Source organism: Mixophyes fleayi, chromosome 1 (assembly GCF_038048845.1).
Source record: "Mixophyes fleayi isolate aMixFle1 chromosome 1, aMixFle1.hap1, whole genome shotgun sequence".
Taxonomy (NCBI): Eukaryota; Metazoa; Chordata; class Amphibia; order Anura; family Limnodynastidae; genus Mixophyes; species Mixophyes fleayi.
Window position 1 is genome coordinate 319458490 of NC_134402.1, and position 21354 is coordinate 319479843.

Consider the following 21354-nt stretch of genomic DNA (forward strand, 5'->3'; position numbering starts at 1 on the left):
GTGCTCATTATACCAGACACTATCCAAATCAGTGGAGATATCATTTTACTATTTATTTGTCTTAACTTATTTTAATCAATATTATTTACATGACATTGACGAAGTATCTTATATGTTAACGATATTGAGCCTGAGTCATCATTATGGAGAGTAAAGCATAAAAAATGAGTAACTTTGCACGTGGGCAAAACCATGTTGCATTAGAGGGGGAGGTAAATGTAAAATGTGTGGTACAGATTTATTGTTGGGATAGGGCATTTCCTAGTTCAAATGTAAATTTCAGTGTAAAAATAAAGCTATCAAGTATTTGTGTGCTACATGAAAAAACAGCCAGTATTAACTTATGGCAATACTGGGACGCTACGCCTGTGTTGCATTATACACAGCGTGGGGTCCGCTTATTGCCGCTTTAAACCCAGAATTTTCAGCAGGTCCTTACTAAATTACGTTATTTTGCTCTGTAGGTGTTTCCCTTATTCGGATTTGACAGTACACGATCATTTCAAGGTTGTCTGTTATATGCTAAGTAGTCATTTTATAGTGTAGTTGTTCAAAAGTAGGTTGGAATTTAGGTAGTGGTTTAAATGGCTACCACGGCATTTCTGCTATGAGACAAGATAAGCGCCTGTCCTCAGGTAGCAGAATAGAGAATTGTTTGTGGGTGATCATGCAATTTAATGCAGTTTTTTAACAGGTATGGTCTATGCAAACTGGCATATTTTCCCTTCTCCAGCACCAAAGCCATTCACCAGCCATTTGGTTCACAGACTATAGAGGGAGATGCTGAGTGAGTTATCTATATAAGTATTATATGCTTCGTCCATATCTGTGAGGAGGACGTTTATGGCCTCAGTGGAGGAGACACTGTGGAGTAGCAGTTGCAGGATTATATGTATCTAACAATCTACTTTCAAAACAATGTTTTGTGGTTATTATGTGGCCATCATTGAAAAGCTTTGCTCATCTGTCTCGACGATACTGGCTAGGATAAGTAAAGGTTAATCTACTGCTTCGAGGGGCCAGTCTCAAAGGATATGGGTAAGCGTATTCACTGTTATTACGGGCGGTGACCCCTTGATGTATAGGGTGAAGGACTATGGCTGACGGCTATAGGGCTTTTCATTTTGTAATAAATAGATTTTGAAACCAGAGAAGAATCCTGATACTCCCACATTTTATAAATCAATATCTTAACTGCATTGTGGGGAAATAAAAAGCTTAACTTGATACAGATTCACAATAGGTTCTGGTGCACTCCTCACTGTCTATTTAGGGGTCTGTTTGTCAAAGTAAGTGATGTCAAAGTTTTTCTATTGCTGCATATTAGAATATATCTCGCTGCTATTTACCATTTAAGTCTACTTTCTAGCAGTGGTAAGTGGACTCTTACTGCTTTGCCAGGCTTTGGTCCATCTGCAAATGCGTGAGCCAGCTAATGCATGCGCACTGGAAATGGAAGCTTGGACTTAGAACAGAATATAATGTTTTAAAAAAAGTAATTGAATCTGAGAATTAGGAATTATTTATTTAAATATATGGCAATAGGAGGACATCAGTGGAACCAGTACCACCGCTGTCCATGGTAAATAGCAAAGCATGGGGAAGCCTATAGCAGCAAAACCTGGCGAAGGCTACCGCTGGTCCGGGGCCTTATCAAACATAAAGAAGCCCTTAACGGCTTTTCTTTATTTGCTAAATAGACCCCTTAGAGGCCTATTAAGAATTGGATGCATTTGTGTCAAAAGTGCAGTGTAAAAAAGCACATTTAGGTGTTTTAGCTGTTTCTCCGGAGAGTGGCCATCGCAGCTCTTCTATCAATTTATCAAGAGATTTCTCCTGCCTTAACCTGTTTTATGCTGGTCACTGCAGTCCCCAAAGACTTCTCTCTGACCCAGTCTAACAAGTGGTGAAGCTGAAGGAGTTTTTAGTTAGTTTAGGAAGGGGGTTTAGCCAGGGCTTTCCAATGACCCCTGGTATAATAATCACTATTGTCAGTACATGTTTTTAATAATACTTACTGTCGCCTACTAGCCACGAATGTTAAATAGACCCCTTAGTACGAGTATAAAAGCTAACAGCCAGTCCAAATGACAGACATGTCAGTAGAAGTTAAAACATTTATATAAACTTGTTATACTATCAGAACTGATCATAAAACAGTATTATATAGCACTCAACTTTAAACCATAAAAAATAGATAAGAAAGTAGAAACAAAGGTCTGCTCGCCACACCCTGCCCAACCTGTAATCTTGAAACAGATATTTGGCATTAGGACTAAACTTTACATAAGGTGTCCAGATAAGTTAGCTGCTTGTTCAGATCTGCGTCTAGCTCTTGGTTCATCTCTGGCGCTGAAGGCACCTGACTTTAGTAGAAGGTTCTTTCTCCAAACTGATGCTTCTGGGGTCATCTTAGGCGCTTTGTTGTTACAGGCAGGTGCAGGCTGGGCTGGGTGGCAGGGGGGCCGGTCCCATAATGTGCTACCTTGGGCTGGGTCACTGGGTCACCTGCATTTTTTTTACTTTAAAATAGGCTGCTGAGTCGAGTCTTGCCCCCCGGGCTGAAATTTGCCAGCCCTCCCCTGGTTACAGGAGAAAGATGGAGTAGAGAATTTGGTTTTGTATTTAAGCCACAAGTTGCTCCCTAGATAGCAGAAACATACTACTGAGGAAAAGTAGTGCCTCGCAATTAAGTGGGCTACAAAAGCTCTCTGATACTGTCTGTTGGTAGGAGAGTTTTCCCTGAAAGCAGACCATGCACAATTGCGATGGATGCAAAGTAATAGATGAATGCCAAAATTACTCGTTGGTTTTAAGCATTGCAGTCTTTCAAATTCATGGTCGAGCATAGGCCAGCAATTTTTGCATCAGAATGCAGATGGCCTGTCTAGGAAATAGGCGATCATCGTGAGGTACCAAGGTTAGTGACGCTAGGGGAGTGATATGTAGCAAACAGATTTGTATGTTGCCATATCAAAAGGAATTGTAAGGGTTTGACTGACAATCTGCAGGATAAGTTGCCAGATAGGGATAAATTCTTGCAGAGTGAGACTCCTAGGTTGAACATACACAGGTAGAAGACAGGCTTTAATGAGTTAATTAGACAAGGGGAGGGGTTAATTGTATTTAATCCTGTATTGTTCTATTGTGTGGTGTGACCAATGCCGAGCTAGTTGACCAGTGACTAGGCAGGAGGTCTATGTCTAGTTTGAGCTAGTGTTGCCTGGTGTCATCCTGACATGCGGTAGTAGTCATCATTACGATGACCACAGTTCCGACAAGACTTACAGTGACACTAAAATCCCGATTGCTACAATTGTGACATGTAGCAAATACAGACTTACCTAAAAAGTGAGAGTGAACATTTCCGACAGCTTTGCTGTAAACGCCGACTGAAGAAAATGCTGGCAGTGTGATTGTCTGCACTTAAAATGGCGGCAGTCACATTGCCGGGATTAAGCGGGCAATGCGAGGACCCGGCGGCTATATCATGTATAACCCTTTTTTTAAAAAACAACAAAAACCATGGGGGTGCTTGCTATAAACACTTTTAACCTTGCCAACGCTAGTGTTAATTTTGTACCCCACAAGAGTTTGCTGTGAATTATTAATCATTTCATTCCCCACCCTTGACAAGAGTGTGCTGTGGATTCTTAGTGATGTGTACAATAAAGGCACCTTTATTCAAGAGATGAGGTACTGCGTCTGTCATCTTCCAGGTGCCAGTGTCAATATATATATATATATATATATATATATATATATACACTTTAATCGGTTCCCCGGCTGTCCTGTGTTAAACCCAGTGTCTCTGTGGCAATGCTCTGCAGTCCTGATCTATAGTAAGCAGTCAGGAGGTACCAGCCAGCCCACAGCAGAGAGGCGCTGTAGCAGCTATGCCACACACCCCAGAAGGGAGCGGTTCTAGGCACCGTGAAAGAGTCTAGTGGTGGCAGTGAGATTCTTGAACTATTGCTCAGCTGGCACTCGCAGTCAGCGAGTGTCTGGTGGCAAGGTGACACCCGTAGGAGTGGTCAGTAACAGTCATTTACTGATGGTGTGAAAGACACCCAGGTAAACTGTGCAGGAAGAACATCCCTTCATCCTTTTCTCCCAACAGACTGGGTGGCAAAGTAAGCCCATCCTGTAACATTAATACTATTGAAATGCATATAAATGTGTTTAATACTATAAACCCCAGGTTCCCAAACTGTGTGCTGCGGCTCCCAGGGGTGCCGCGGCGCTGTCACAGGGGTGCCGTGGACAGGAAGAGGGAGAAAAAAAAAATAATTACCAATCCTCCTCCCCTCTCACTGAATGTCGGGCGTCACGTCATCACAACCGACATTCAGTGTCAAGCGGCAGGAGAGATGTGGCAGGACATGGATGCAGATGGGGCCAAAAGGATGCAGAGGGGGCAGATTGTGTGGATGCAGGGGGCATAGAGTGTGTGGATGTAGGGGGCACAGAGTGTGTGGATGTAGGGGGCACAGAGTGTGTGGATGCAAGGGGCAAAGAGTGTGTGGATGCAGGGGGCAAAGAGTGTGTGGATGCAGGGAACACAGAGTGTGTGGATGCAGGGGGCACAGAGTGTGTGGATGTAGGGGGCACAGAGTGTGTGGATGCAGGGGGCAAAGAGTGTGTGGATGCAAGGGGCAAAGGGTGTGTGGATGCAGGGGGCAAAGAGTGTGTGGATGCAGGGGGCAAAGAGTGTGTGGATGCAGGGAACACAGAGTGTGTGGATGCAGGGGGCACAGAGTGTGTGGATGCAGGGAACACAGAGTGTGTGGATGCAGGGGGCAAAGAGTGTGTGGATGCAGGGGGCAAAGAGTGTGTGGATGCAGAGGGGCACAGAGAGTGTGGAGATGATGCAGGGGGCACAGAGTGTGGAGATGATGCAGGGGGCACAGAGTGTGTGGATGCAGGGGGCAAAGAGTGTGTGGATGCAGGGGGCAAAGAGTGTGTGGATGCAGGGGGCACAGAGTGTGTGGATGTAGGGGGCACAGAGTGTGTGGATGCAGGGGGCAAAGAGTGTGTGGATGCAGGGGGCAAAGAGTGTGTGGATGCAGAGGGGCACAGAGAGTGTGGAGATGATGCAGGGGGCACAGAGTGTGGAGATGATGCAGGGGGGTACAGAGTGTGGAGATGAAAGAGGGCACAGAGTAAGTTAGCTGTAAATTATTCTTTGACAGAAATATAATTGAAAAAAATATATAAAAATATTATTTTCCCTTGGATTTATGTGCATTTTTGCATACAGCTAAATATGTATTTCTGTCCTGACCTAAATACTTATTACGTTTTTTGACCCAACTACTTATAAAATGGGACTGCTCGGTAATAATTTTGGAGGGGTGGCTTGAAAAAATTATGGAGACTCTAAGGGTGCCGCGAACTTCAAAAGTTTGGGAACCACTGCTCTAAACTATTTTGTCTAGCGTTACCATACCCTCTACAGCTGTTACTAGTGTCTGTTAGCATTACAATTATTCGGAATGCATCTCTTCTATCCACATGCATTTACCTCAAGTAAACACAATATCTGCCTGTGTGTGTATCCTCATTACATTTTACTGGTGTATTATAGCTCTTTAAAGAACTACCATTGAGCAATAAACACTACTTTTCTTAAAGGTACTGCTCCATTCCTGTAAGATGTAAGTATTATCTGCCGACATCTTTGTCCTACAGATAAAAGCTACTGTATATGTTCACCTGCAACTGTTATTAAATTTATTGCTTTATCTTCCTATCTGCATTCTGTGTTTAAATGTGTTGTTACTTCCGGAGATTTTGTTCATAGATTACCACTCTTGCAACAGGTACACCTTCTGTTTGTCAATAACAAACTAACCACAATCATAAGGTGGAGTATTAGTAGTGACTAGTAGTCACTGCCACCACAATGCTCCTTCACAAACAACTGGAATCGCTTACTTCTCTTGTGTAGCTGGTGACTGTGACTGGTTTCTACTGAACACTTATAAAATGCACAGTGTGGAAGTTCTTAGTGTTTACCAAAATACCTTAATAAACCAATAAAGACACGGACACCAGAATAACGTTGGAATAAAATATATTTATTAAATGTCTAATATTTAAACTAAAGGGGCAGAAAGGCGGACGAGAGCAGGGCAGTCAGCAAACACAAAACCAATAACGGTGGAAAGGTCAGACCATTGTACCACCAACCCAGGATCATGCCTTATCTATTGGCCGGTGCGAAATATCTGTCCAACGGCAAGACTACACCCCCTATATCCACCAGTAAAATATCCAACATACTGGTACAGAGTCCCATTCACTGGACCCAGCACACGTGATGACAACACAATCCAAGAGGGGGAGTAGTGACCTATGACAAGATGACCCAACACCATATGCAAACTTACCGACTGCACTGCTCTCCCACCAAGGTAATAATGAACAACCAATAACTGACGGGTGGGAGGGAGGAAATCCGGAAACAGAGAGGGGAAAATGGAGGAGAACCTTCACCTATATAAAATAAAACCACTCCCCTCCTCTGTCCCATTGGTTACAAAATAGCAGAAGCCCATTGGCTAAACACCTAATCACTCACCCACGTGATTTTAACTTCGTTTAGTCTAAAGGCCTTACTGTGGACTAGGCAGCACAGTGGCTCAGTGGTTAGCACTTCTGCCATACAGCACTGGGGACATGAGTTCAATTCCCGACCATGGCCTTATCTGTGTGGAGTTTGTATGTTCTCCCTGTGTTTGCGTGGGTTTCCTCCGGGTGCTCCGGTTTCCTCCCATACTCCAAAAACATACTAGTAGGTTAATTGGCTGCTAACAAATTGACCCTAGTCTGTCTCTCTGTGTATGTTAGGGAATTTAGACTGTAAGCTCCAATGGGGCAGGGACTGATGTGAGTGAGTTCTCTGTACAGCGCTGCGGAATTAGTGGCGCTATATAAATAAATGGTGATGATGACTAGTACAATACAGGACAACTTGGGAACAGATTAGAGCAGTAGCTCTTATCTGTAGGGCAAAAATTTCAGCTGATAATAGGCATCTTACAGGAATAGAGCAGGACCTTTAAGAAGTGTAGTGTTTATTGCTCAATAGTATCTCTATAAAAAGCTATTACACACCAGTAAAAGGTAATCCGGATACACACACAGGCAGACATTGTGCTTACTGGAGGCAGACATTAGAAGATTACTGTCTCCAGGTCCGGGGTACAGCCACCGGACCTGGTGTCATTGGTCTTTTAATGTCAGCATTGTAATCGGCGACATTGTGAATGTCGCCAATCACACTGGCGACATTGTTCACCTGTCTGCACACTGCAAGTGTTGGCATTTAGCCTGCCAAATTTTCTTGTCTGCACGTTAAGCATACTTGCCAAAGAGGGAGGGGGCTGGGCGAGGCAAATTGCGTCATTTTGGCCCCGCCCCCGCTAAAACGTAATTTGCACCGAGGGGCGTGGCCAAAATGACGCGATTGGCCTCGCCCCGCCCCCTCCCGCCCTCCAAAATGGCGTGAGACTGACCCGAATTTCGGGAATCTCCCGGACTTTCTGGGAGAGTTGGCAAGTATGACGTTAAGTGCCTATATATTGACTGCCACTGGATGTAATATGTTCTCTAAACATAGATTTAAATGCAATTTAAATGTAACAAAATTTACATCTGTGATTTCCTAAATCACCTGCCCTCTCCTGTGCATTCTGGCTAAAAGATGCCGAGAAATCCGACACAGAGAAGACCTACACATAAAAAAAAGCGATTCGGATGGAGGTCCTGTCACCCTTCAGAGTCAGTTTTCAGGTAAGTCTGTGTATATTGTAGACGTTTTTTCCTGAAATCGTTTTTTTTTGTAGTTCTTCTTTGTGTCAGATTTCTCGTCATCGTTGAAGCGTACCCAACCCAAAAGGTGTCTTGGTCACTCACAAATGAAAAGACCTAATTAGCATGGGATTTCCTTTTTTACAAAAACTCATTTTCTCCAACATATGTCTACAGATATTCCTCTAACATATCCTACAGAAATTAATGCATTTCTAATCCAAAAATCAGTTCAACATATTCCTCCAACATATCCATCAGAACTCAATACATTTCTAATACAAAAATCAGTACATATGCAATGATATACATTAGCACACTGCGCCACTAATTGAAATAAATGTATGCAATAAGTTATTTACAAGTGATCCAACCACAATTATAAAGGCTAGTAAAATGCATATAATAAACTCCAGTGGGTATGAGGCCAAAAGAGTTTTCCACCTCAGTTGACTTTATTTTATGTACACCTGTTATTAAATACATTGCTTTATCTTCCTAACTGCCTTCTGTGCTTAAATTTGTTGTTACTTCTGGAGCTTTTGTTCATAGATTACCACTCTTGTGGACAACCATAACAACAGGTACACCTTCTGTTTGTCAATAACAAATTAACCACAATCATAAGGGGGATTATCATAACAAAACAATAAAAATGATTTAAATATAAGTTGATAAGTTCATATGATGTGTAACCCACATGGATGTGTAACCCACATTCAGGGGCAGATTGGCCATTGTCCTTACCGGGAATTTTCCTGGTAGGTCGGGGGCCTAATGAGGCCGACCGTAGGCTGCTTGATGGTTTTTTTCATTACATCCTTTTTTTTTCTTTTTTATCATTGGGCGCCGGCCGACAATCAGGGCCAGCCTAATATGGTAACCGATTTGGGGGGCAGCGGGGTCCCCCCAGATCAGGAGTGCCAGTGGGGGGAGCATCTTTGTGGCTGGTCCTTGCTTCTTGTGGCCGCGGGAACCTATCTTAAACCCCGCTCCCCCCATGCGTGGCCTCGGCCTTGTCCTATCTAATAATAAACAAAGGTCACATGGGACGCGCACCACGTGACAAGTGCCGTCCCATGTGTACAGTGCAGGAAGCGCGGCTGGAATAAGGTAAGTGTAAGTGTGAGGGTGTTTTATGTCAATGTAGCGTGTGTCAGTGTTATAGCAATGTAATGGGGTGAGGACAGGGGACCTTATGTCAATGTAGTCTGTGTGGGGGGCCTTATGTCAATATAGTGTGTGTAGGCAGGGCGGCTTATTTCACTGTAATGGGGGTGAGAACAGTGGGGCTTAGGCCAATGAAATGTTGGTGTGAGGTAGGTGGTGACTAATGGGTGATGGTGGGGCAATTTAGTTTAATAGTGGGGCCTATTAATTTAAGATGGAGAGGCAGGATTTTTAATTTAATGCTGGTTTGGGGCTATTAATTGAATGTGGGGCTGAGTTTGGGGAGGAGGGTTATTTATTAAATGTAAATTTAATACGAATAATTTAATGGCAAGGATGGTTTTGGAAAATGGTTATATTTATTAAACTTAAATGCTATTTATTGCTGGGCCTTTTTGGAGGTAGGTAAAAAGGTTCATTTATTAAATGGGAATACTATTAATTTAATGTTGGGGTTGGTTGGAGGGAAATATCTTTGTTTATCAAATGTGAATACTATTATTTTAATGGGGCTGGAGGGAGGCCTAATTATTAAACGTGTGTGCTAATGATTTAAGGCCAGGGCTCGTTTCAGTTTTCTTAATTTCATGTACCCATTTTTTTCCAGATAGGACTCTCAACATTCCAGGATCAAGACAAGCAGCAAATGAGCTAAAGACACCAGCAGTCACAGGTAGAGAAAGCGACAAGAACAGGACACACATACTCGGGTACATACAGTGGGCGCGCAGACACAGAGAGCACACACACATACAGGGACAGACACAGTGGGTACACACACATACTGGGCTCCGCCTATCATTTATTTGGCCCCGCCTACATGGGGTACATTCAGACTTTTTTCCAGGGCCACTTTAAGTTCCCAATCATCCCCTGCCCACATTTACATGTGTTCTTTTTAATGTTTTCTGTTAAAAGTGGCACTATGAAGCACCATCATAGTGATGCTGTACTTACTGCAAGAGAGTGGGGCCTTTTTATAAGTGTATATGAACAAACAGATGGATCACACCAACTGCAATAGGTGTTTCTTGCCTTTAGTAAAACACATATAGACACTATGGAGGTCATTTACAAAGCTCAAAATAGCTGAGGTGCAATTTGGTGGCGCTGTGCACCGAGCTTTATGTGCATGGGTTTGCAGAGCACGACGGTGCCATTTTCAGAAGAGCAGAAATATGAACAGTCCTATGAGAGTAGTTGGGCAGGGTGAAGGCTTTTCTTGCTAAGTAGAGAGTAGGCATATAATTGCACCTTGGTATCTAGAGCAGTGCAAAAATTACATTTCGTTTTGGGGAGCAAGATTATTTAAATGAGCTAAGAGTGGACAATGTGTGTAGGGGTGAACCTTGCTGTGCATTAGGGCGTACAGCCGTTTCCACTTTGCAGAAGGACCTGACTTCTCAGAGCTGGTGGTCATCAAGCCTCACTCTATGCTTTTGAAGGGATGCATTTTGTACTTTCGCGCATTTCTAAAGACACTTTGCCCAATGTTAAAAAGTATCTATAAACAAGCAAACTTTCCACATGTAAGACAGGCAGTGCTGATGTCCTGTCTCACCCATGATTTATTTAAGCAATGAATAAGGCTAAACCAAGCATTGATTTAGAAAAGTTTAAACCAATGAAAGGGGTGGTTGCAATTTGACTTTGGTGTGACTTTTGCACAGTGTACCTCAAGAAAGTTGCAATAAGGCTTTTTGCCCAGTTCTATTTCAGCCCCTGACACATGAAACTTGCAATTAGATGCAGTTGGCAAATATGGTGGATGCTGGGGTATGTTTTTGCAGGAGGTCTGATTGCTAATCATTTGAAGACAGGCTTTGTCTTAAAGTCAGTGGGCCTGATTCATGGACAGAAATGCTGAATCATGCTGTTTTTATATTGCGTAAATTTGCTCTGCATATGCCCAGAACCGGACCATATGCCAGTGACCGCAGTACCATCCAATTCATCTTGGAGAGCAAAGGACAGCCTATGATTTCATGGCCGTAACTGGGAGGTGAATGGGTGTATGTACGTACTCAATGTACAGTAAGGGCATGCCAAGATTGAGTGCAGCAGCGCCCGATTCAAGTTTTGGCCATCTTAATAGTATGTGTTTTTCTGTCGTATCACCTGCTACAGGTCGGGTATAATTGCCAATTACTAGTATACATGCTAGAACATGTGTTTGCAATTAGAAGCAACTGTAAAAATGCATTTTATGTACAGTAGACATTATTAACATTATAATACATGTATTTTATGGGGAGGGGGGATTTTAAAGAAACTTTTCTTACAAAAAAAATGTTTTGTATATTATGAATAGGTGACATTATTTGAATAGTTTTTTTTTTCTTCTGTGTGTTCTCTTGGGACTTTATAGTCCACATATGTATTGGACGAATCCTGCAGTGTATTGTCTGTTAGAGCAGAGCTCACCAAGACCCGCATTCATCCACAGACGTATCTTTACATCCGCTCCTCGTTGCCCCCACCAATGATGCCCACTCCTCATTTCGAAGAGTAGAAATAGTGAGTCCTATCCAGTGGCTAGTATACAAAACAGCCAGTTCTGTTGGCTAGTATACAAAGCAAACAGTGAATTCTGGTAAATAGTAGACAAAGTAAAGTTCATAAAATTAAGTCAAAATAATTCCATGAAATCTTTATAACACTCCTTAGTCATATTTACTAAATGGAGAGGTGTCTTGTGATCCCCCTTGGTGTTATGCTTACATCAACAGGCAGATGTAAATTAGCTTCTCATATAACAAACTTCAACAATCAAGTTGATATTATTTAAAGAATTCCCCCAAACTGACTAATGCCTAAATGCTGGCTAATGTATAGCCACCAACCACCCATTTCCCCCAATCTGATGGCTAGTGTATAGCTAACCTCCACTTTGGTGGCTAGTATAGCAGACTCCCTCTTTACAATGTGCACCCAGATCGCTCCACTCCTTATCTTGGTTGTTGCATGGGATGGAGCAGCTGTCTGCTAGATGTTACGGTGTCTCAATGCCTGTAGAAGGAGATCCCTCTGAAATGTGTAGCTACAGGACACTTGGATCGGGTTACACATTCATTAATATGCTCATTTTCACCAACATTTTGTAAGCGCTTTTTATTTATTTTTAATAATAAACTTTTAATCGCACTTGATCTTTCATCATGCAAGAATAAAAAATGTTTCTTTTGCTGGCTACACAACTTATACTTCAGTCTTAAGATGTTTGAAAATTGAAGCTTATTGTTGTTTGTATTTGAATATGCAAGTGGGTCAACATTTTAAAATAGTTTAAAATATATACAGTATATCTCTGTGTTGCATATAGATACAGTAAGCATACACAAAATGTAATAATTCTTCATAACAAGTAATATGCATCCTGTTTTGCAGATGATGTGTGTACAGATCCAGGGCAAGCTCTGCCGTTCACTCTGGAAAGGTTTGGTTCTGGGATCTCTTCTCACCTGTTTTTTTATCCTTTTGTACTCCTACGCTGCTCCTGCCCTAAGCCTCAGCAGCACAGAGTGAGTAACTTATGTGTTTTTTAATCAGTGTCATTATGTCCCATACACTCTCAATATCTGTGCCTTCAGTGTATTTTATATTGTTAAAAGAGAATGTCCTCACAGTATGTTTTTGTATTGAAATTTGCACAATAGATAATAAAATATTTTGTTTTAATTATATTTATTTGCTCCCATTCTTCAGCATATTGAAAACTGTCTTCTTATACCTTTCAGTTGTCATTGTTGCTATTGCTGTCTTTGAGGAGGTTTAGCCATCAGGGCCATTTATACAATATGGGCCTGGTTTACAGCTGGACATAAGTCCAACTCTCAGGCATAAAATTCCTCTTTGTTTACTACAGATGCACAGTAAAACAGTGTGGAATTTAGATTATTGTGTAAGTTGACCTTATCTGAAAAGCTGATCGGAGGCATGAAGGTGCAACTGAAGTACAGTAAGAGTAAATGTAGTTAGCCCCCTGGAAATGCAGCCTACGCTGAGTGTATGTTGCAGATACTTGAGCCGTAGTGCAAAGATACATGCGGATTATCAACATTTTTCTTTAATCATTTTAAGCAAATAACTATTTAAAAAAGAAAAAAAATTCCCTCCTCGTCCAGCAGTTATACCAGCCCAAGCACTCATTATCTAAACTGGTTACAGCTAATGTTGGGGAACGGACATTGTAGGGTCCCCCATAAAAGCCGCCAGCATCACTGCTATGCCAGACTGGGCTGGTCACACGGCAGCATTTGGGCTGAATTCTCTATGGGAAACGGGCCTGAAAAAACATAGGTAATATGTTAGAGTGTTTTAAAAAAGATACTCAAGTATGTGGCACTAGCAATCCTACCAAACCCTGTAAGCCATTACCTGCTTGGTTATGCTGGTGCTTGTAGAACTAAAAGTGCCAGCATTCCCTGGCAGCCAGGCCTGCTGGAACCAGTAATTAAACATAGTAAAGTAAAAGTCAGTTCTAGTGGAGGTTGAAGACAACTTAGCTTTGTCTAAAAACTCAGCTGCTGAGTCGAGTCTCGCACACCAGGCTAAAATTTGCCAGCCCTGCCCTGGACCAAATTGACCTTGTATTGAACTGGGGGTCTAAACATTTACAACAGTAAGCTGCAAATTGTGATGTTTACTTCTAAGTATTGGATACCGCACACCATCATCTCTAACACAGTATTCTTCTATGAAGGCCAAAAATGTGTAAAAGTTTCACAACCCCTGTTTGCTTAATGAAGTCAAAAACAAAATACAGGTGAGAAAAATGCTTACTCCAATATTTGGGTTCCTGACAAAATAAGTCTTGGAAAACAATTACATTGCCCTGTTGATTGATAGTCACACAACACATCAGGGGAGGCAAATAACGCCCTTCAGATTTGGAGATATTCATTTCAGAATAGTGACAACAGATTTTGGATTATTAGCCATCACCAAGGACAAAGGTGTAGGTCCTCCAGAGAGGTCCTTTGTAATGGGGACTAAATAATAGCCTGAGTAATATACATAGATAGGTGACCCTGCATAAAATGAGCATAGACAAATGGGCATAGCATATAAATAAAAAAGAAACAAAAAACAGCAAAGTATCCAAAATATATAAAACATACTCTGAATCAGAATGTGATGTGACATTTCAATCTGGAGGGGATCCTTAACACCATTATATAACAAAAGCAACCAACAAAACTGGTAAAGTCAGCAGGTCTGTCTGAGTATGTCACACATATAGTAAAGTGTAAATAGTAAACTATTAACACAAAGAAACAAAGTATAACTATAACACACTGATAACATAGAACAGTACAAACCCAGCATGTCAACCTTATTGACGGGATATATGACTCTAACCTGAAACTCAAGTCCATCCGTGCCAAGCAGAGGATCGCTCCAGGTACAAAGGCTATCATGAGTAAGCAGACCAAGGTCTTTGTCATGTTTATGGCATAATCATGAGTGTAAATTGTGCCAGAAGAGCTAGGTTCGGACATAAATGAGTTTGGGGGGAGGAGGGTGTTTTCTCAGCTAACATACAAGAAAAGATTTAGGTATGAATAGATACAACAGGTTTACAAGGGGTGACCACAGCCTTAACCCTTTAATTGCAAAGGAAGGTGTGGATGGTGTATTGTCACGATTTTCAGATACAGGTTGAAGTAGCAGGGCTCAAAATGTCAGTGCTAAATCAAGGTGTTGCTGCTGTGACCTGTCAGAAGGGGATTCATGAAGTAGTAAATACACAGAATTGTCAGAAAGAAGTTCCACGTAATACCAATGCTCCCCACTTCATCTATACAGGGCCCTCTTAAGAACATCTTGGGCCCCCGGGCACAACAGTGCACCGGGGCCCCTATATATACAAAAAAAAAAAAAAGATTATATATATGGGCCCTGCAGCCCAGGGGGGCCCTCCGGAGGCAGGAAAAAAAAAAAAAACCTGAAAAAAAAGCAGAAAATACTTACCATGCTGTCAGCTGGCGATCCGGCTCCCTCCCTGGTCTCCTCCTCCATCGCGCTCCGCAATGGATATCGGGCGGGCGTGATGACGTCACGCCCGACATGCACTGCAAGGGAGGGAGCCGGATCACCAGCTGACAGCACGGTAAGTATTTTCTTCTTTTTTTTAGTTTTTTTTTATTTTTTGCTTCCTCCGATGGGCCCCCCTGGGCTGCAGGGCCGCCGGGCACCTGCCCATTGTGCCCTATGGGAAAGACGGCCCTGCATCTATAGCTCGTGGTGTGGGCTACATTTCCACTTTGTAACTGTGAATACACGTCACCCTTCTGAGCAGGCAATGGAGCCAGGGTTATCTGTTCTTGTGAGTCAAGGGATTTTCCCACTGACCTTAGAAAGATATGTGCACACATCACCACACAGATCTAGAGAGCAGACAGCTTCCATGTCCCTGCCATTGTCACCGGGTACTGAACCAGAGGGGGAGGTGTGCCAGGGCAGCTTGCATATGGCACAAACACTAGTTTGAAGATAGAGAGGTCTTGAGATAAGTTTCACACTGAGTCTCATGGAGAGAACAAGAACAGTAACTGGCTTAAGGACCTAGAATCAGACCCTAAAGTGACTCTCAGGACAGTCCAGTCAGCTGGTAATTGATAGAAAAGGGTCACCTAACCTAGTCAGTACTGATACAGCCACAGCACAACTAAGACTCTTTCCTTGACTAGCGCTGAGAATTTCCAGTTTAAAGTTTCCCAAAAAGGTAGGTTTAGATCAGAGAATCTGGGGAGTGTCTCAGCTGGTTTAGGATCTTTGTAAACAGAGGAATTCAATTGTCTACCTGAGCAGAAGGCTGCTGCCTTAAGAGGTAGATTGGTATTATATGATCAGAACAGTTTGGGGGCAATGGTATGGATCCTGCTGAAATTACAGTCCTACGTATGGACACATCATCACAATAATCACTGTTCACAGTTCTTTCAGCTGGCTGGTGGAGTCAGATCCCTCACCAATACAGCACAACAATGGTAGTAGCAATGGCAGTGCTGATTGATTGTCACACCAAAGTGAAAGTGTAATGCCAGACGAGCAGGGAGAACTGCAATGTATCTGACTGTTACCCTGTTACCCTGTTAATATGGGAGGTGTGATGATTATGGCATCGTCAGAACTTAATAAAATGAATTGTATATAAGTAACTTAGGGGTTAACTAGGCTGATATTTCCTCTAGCCATCTGTTTAGTGTCTGTGACCTTTCACACAGCGTTTCATATATATTTTAGAATTGCCTAGCATTGTGCTACAGGATGCCCGATATAATAATGTCACCCTAGTTCCACAGATGCCATTAGATTTAACCCCATTTAGTGCTAAGGACAAATGGATCTTGTCCTGCACATATACCTCATAGGTGCTAAGGATGAGTCTCACTGGGCACATAAGTGATTCAGATTTTTAAAAATCATAACTGCAGGAAATACCAGTGGGGGGCAGTGCTGAGGCGACACATAATGACATAACTGCAGCGGTGTGCAAGGAGGGGAGTCCCCTGTATAAAACTTTGTGGCCCCTGAAAAGTTATCATCATGTCTGATCAGACATTTACCCCTACATTACAGAAGCAAATGAAGATGTGCAGGGATGGAGAGAAGGGCGCAGTTCTCCCCATCCTAGTTTTAAAAAAATCAGGGGAACCCACATCTGATGTGATCATCGTCCACGACAGAAAGGGTTAAGAAGTCCGAAGATGCAAGGGTTATAATGCCCAGATCTCCTGTATATTGGCTTCAATAAACTCCAAGGTACCCTCACTTCATGCAGTAGGGTGTCTATTTTAAAAAAACGTGTTGCCCATATTATTCCTACACATTTTACGCATTTCATTGAAGACAGTGCAGATTAGCAAAAAAAAATGCATTATCATTTCAAGTGCAGTTTTTGATATGAAAACAAATGTGTAGAAGTCTGTTCACTGCTGTTTTGGAAAGGTGGTTTGATGCCAAATCTAAAACCACAAAGGGTCTGATTCAGAGTGGAATGCAGGTGTAAGCATAACTATGCGATTGAAAATTTGCCACACAAGTGTATGCATATCTACGCCTTATTCAGAGCTGAAGATACGCAGATGCACCGCTTGACAACAGCCCCACTCCTCAGTCACTTACATCCAACATGTACAAAAACCTTATATTTTATGTTACTAATGCAAATTGCTATGAAACATCATTTAAAACCTGAATAACCTAGCTCATACAGCAGAAACAACTTACAAAAAAATCTTTGCTACAACACGCTCAGCAAATGCTAATCTAGTGCTGAGTTACTCTTAAAGTCTCAGTAAACGTCTGTGAGTCATTTGCAAACCTCTAATTACAACATCCATTATTTACACCTGCCCTTGACCATCTGACTTTTTTTTCAGCCGGCCCTACGTCTATGTCCCAGTGTGAATCCGTACATAATTGCTCTAACACACCCTTAATGTACATTTTATAATTTATAACATCCCTTCCCTTCCCCAGTCACTCTTCTTCTGACGTAAGGAGTCTTAAGTGCCATATAGTTGCTGGTCTGAATAGCTGTAGTTGATACGTCCATTGTTTTTTGTAAACATTTTCAAAAAACCTGCACACATTTGCTTCCAGTTTTTCCCATTTTTAAAAACAAGGTATAATCTGTGTGGTTACTGCATAAACAAATTACTGATATTGATAGTGGTATGAGACCAGTGCAAAAGAGGCTCAGCACAGGGGTGAGAAAACCTCAGCAGTGAAGTGGTTAAGGTCACTATGTTGTCACAAAAGACTACTAGCTACCAAGTATAATATACTTTATGTAGGAACTAATGTATGTCACAACAAACTTTTTCATAATCCATGTTTTGGGGGATTGTCATGACTAACTATAAGCAGCAAACCTAGGGGTAAATGTATTAATGTCCGGATTCTTCAACTCCGGCGTGTTCAGCGTCTTCGGCGATTCAATTTAAAGCGGCGCTGCCTTGTAAAGGGAAACTCCCCTTTACAATGCAGCGCCGCTTTAAATTTAATCGCCGAAGACGCTGAACACGCCGGAGTTGAAGAATCCGGACATTAATACATTTACCCCCTAGCCTCAAATATGGCCATCTGAAATGCCAGCCTGATCGAGAAGCTATAGAAATAAAGTATTGTCCCAAATAATGTACCTAAAATTTCCATGTTTCAAATCCAAATTTGCAGAAAGTTATCACCTGTTTGGTGAATGTCATATTGTATTTCTATTATGTTACAAAAGAGACTTTCTTATTTATAAGAATTCCTGAATTGCAGTGGTTTGAAACAGTCATAAAAACTGTTTTGAAACCAATTAGCATTCACATAGACCTTCTTTCAGTGACTTTTCAGGCAAAGGTGGCTGTGGGTAGCTGCAGTGTTCAATGGTAAATGTATTTTACCAAAAATTGCTACTTCCAGGGACTCAATCTACTCTTGTGGTTCTATCTAATTGTCCAGCATGCTTTGGTGCAGATTCAATGAAGCATACATGAGTTTTCCTCTGAGAATCCTCTTAGAACCACATCTTGGTGGTGGCAGAACCGGGTAGAAATAGTGAGTAATAGATTTTGGGGGATTTTAGTAATTTTTTTCACTGACCAAGTGCTTTTGTATTGATTAACCTTTTCACGCCCATACGTCACACAGGCTCAGATGAGTCTTTCCGTGACAGTCTTGTACATCGCTGAGATATGAGTCCATGCTCTAGTCCTACACACATTTAGTTTGCAAATGTGTCCAATTCTAAATGAACCCCATATTATATGCTACTTTTTTTATCGACATGTTACTGTGCTGATCGATGAGTGCCTAAATTTAGTAATTTATAGTTCACCAATATTTAATGATAACATTACTCTACTCAGCTTTATACAAAAGATGGCAACCTACGTGTGTTAACAACTACACTAGTTAGGACAAGCCCACTGTGCAGGTTTACACTCAATTGCAAATTCTACTTGCAGCCGTATTGGCTGAAGTTCTCATTATATTGAACAACACTGCATTAAAAAGACAATTGCTGCATGTAACGCAATAGATTAGGAGACATTGAAGAGGCTGAAAAGAGCTGGGTCAAATAATATGAGACTGTATATAAGTCAGATCAAACTTAATATGATTGTCTCGCATACAATGCAATGTCACCGTCTTTTACTTAGACTGTGTAGTGTTTCCCAGTAAAGAGATGTGGAGAACAGGTTAACAGTGGCGGAGCTACTTTGGGTGCTGGGTTTGTGGCTGCTATACGGCCTGCAGGTGAGGGGGGCAATGCTAGACACCTCCCGCATCTCTTGAGCCCCCACTTTATCGCTCAATGCAACCTGAAAAGAGCAGAGAAGCCACTTCTGAGCTTGGTCATGCATGTGCAGTATATACACCATCTGCATATGCTCATAAGAGGCTGTCTGCTCTTTTCTCCCACCTAAACTTTGCTATGGAGCCCAGCAATGCAGATCTCCACACCTACGTGTTAATATTACTGCTCTACCTCTGCTGCTGTACCTGGTTTTTAAAGTGTAAAATACAAAGTAAAGCAGACATAGGAAACTATAATGGATTAATAGGAGTAATCAGCGCCACTGAGTGTATTCACATGGGTCTACAGATTAATATTAAATTTATACAGGATAGAAGCTGGTACAAGATTGGTGCAATAAACAAATACAAACATTAATACAAACTTTAATAAATATAGTGGAAAAATACTTATATGTCACAATATTCTGATCTTTCCCTCCGTGTTATGCATTACATGCGTAAAAATAAAAATATAACATAGTGTGACATTGTTTGAACCAAATTATTTCACATAAACTGGATAAAGTTATTGAAATATTCTTCTTAAACGTGATTCAATCCATATCATTTGTTCCAGCACAGTTTCTCTCCTATGTGGTTCTACTTACTAGGCAATTAATATACAATCGCCGTCAGTGCTCAAATAGTTTCAATGTGAAGTGATGTCTGATCTGTCACTATCCAAATTCTTCAGTGCAAACACTTCAAGTTTGCACTTGTAATGATTTGGGTGGTGACGGATCAGACATCACATCAGTGCACATAAGTGCAAACACTTACAAGTTTGTAATGATTTGGGTGGTGACGGATCAGACATCACATCACATTGAAACTATTTGAGCACTGACGGCGATTGTATATTAATTGTCTAGTAAGTCTAGTTCATTGTGTGGGGGCCAGTATGTTACATAGGACACGCACCACGTGACAGTTACCGTCCCATGTCTGAAGAGGAACATCCAGCGCGCAGCGCGGCTGGAACAGGGTAAGTGCCAGCGGGGGCTGGGAGATGGTATTGTGTGTGTATGTCAGTATATAGTGTGTGTATTTTAGTATATTGTGTGTGTATGACAGTGTATTGTGTGTGTCAGTACATAGTGTGTGTGTGTGTGTGTGTGTGTATGTGTTTGTGTGTGAGTGGAACCAGTATCTATTGTGTGTGTGAGGGGGACCAGTATCTATTGTGTGTGTGAGGGGGACGAGTATCTATTGTGTGTGTGAGGGGGGGCCAGTGTTTATTGTGTGTGTGATGTGGGGCACTATCTATTGTGTGTATGAGAGGGCAGTATCTATTGTGTGTGTGAGGGGGGCCAGTATCTATTGTGTGTGTGAGGGGGGCCAGTATCTATTGTGTGTGTGAGGGGGGCCAGTATCTATTGTGTGTGTGAGGGGGGCCAGTATCTATTGTGTGTGTGATGGGGGCCAGTGTCTATTGTGTGTGTGATGGGGGCCAGTATCTATTGTGTGTGTGAGGGGGGCCAGTATCTATTGTGTGTGTGAGGGGGGGCAGTGTCTATTGTGTGTGTGTGAGGGGGGGGCAGTATCTATTGTTTGTGTGATGGGGGCCAGTGTCTATTGTGTGTGTGATGGGGGCCAGTATCTATTGTGTGTGTGAGGGGGGCCAGTATCTATTGTGTGTGTGAGGGGGGGCAGTGTCTATTGTGTGTGTGTGAGGGGGGCCAGTATCTATTGTGTGTGTGAGGGGGGGCAGTGTCTATTGTGTGTGTGTGAGGGGGGGCAGTATCTATTGTGTGTGTGCTGGGGGGCACTATCTATTGTGTGTGTGAGGGGGCCAGTATCTATTGTGTGATTGTGTGTGAGGGGGGGGCAGTACATTGTGTGTGAGGGGTCTAGTTCATTGTGTGGGGGCCAGTATATTAATATAGTGAGTGTGTGTGTGTGTGTGTGTGTGTGTGTGTGTGTGTGTGTGTGTGTGTGTGTGTGGGTGCCAGTATATGTATATAATGTGTGAGGGAAGGGGGATCTTAATATAATGTGGGAGGTAGGCTATTAATTTAATGGTGGAGTGCAGGTTGAGGGCTAATTATGGGTGGTGGGGCAATTTAATTT

The 21354-nt window shown here is 42.2% G+C and overlaps 1 protein-coding gene across 2 annotated transcripts in view; it reads left to right on the plus strand.

Moving 5' to 3' along the window:
* GAL3ST1 (galactose-3-O-sulfotransferase 1) overlaps positions 1–21354 on the plus strand; it is a 67337-nt gene that overhangs the window by 39006 nt on the left and 6977 nt on the right. For both annotated transcript variants that reach the window (XM_075213091.1, XM_075213100.1), the window contains exon 2: positions 12373–12506. In XM_075213091.1, coding sequence (XP_075069192.1) covers positions 12373–12506 — 134 coding nt within the window. The remainder of the gene's footprint in view (positions 1–12372; positions 12507–21354) is intronic.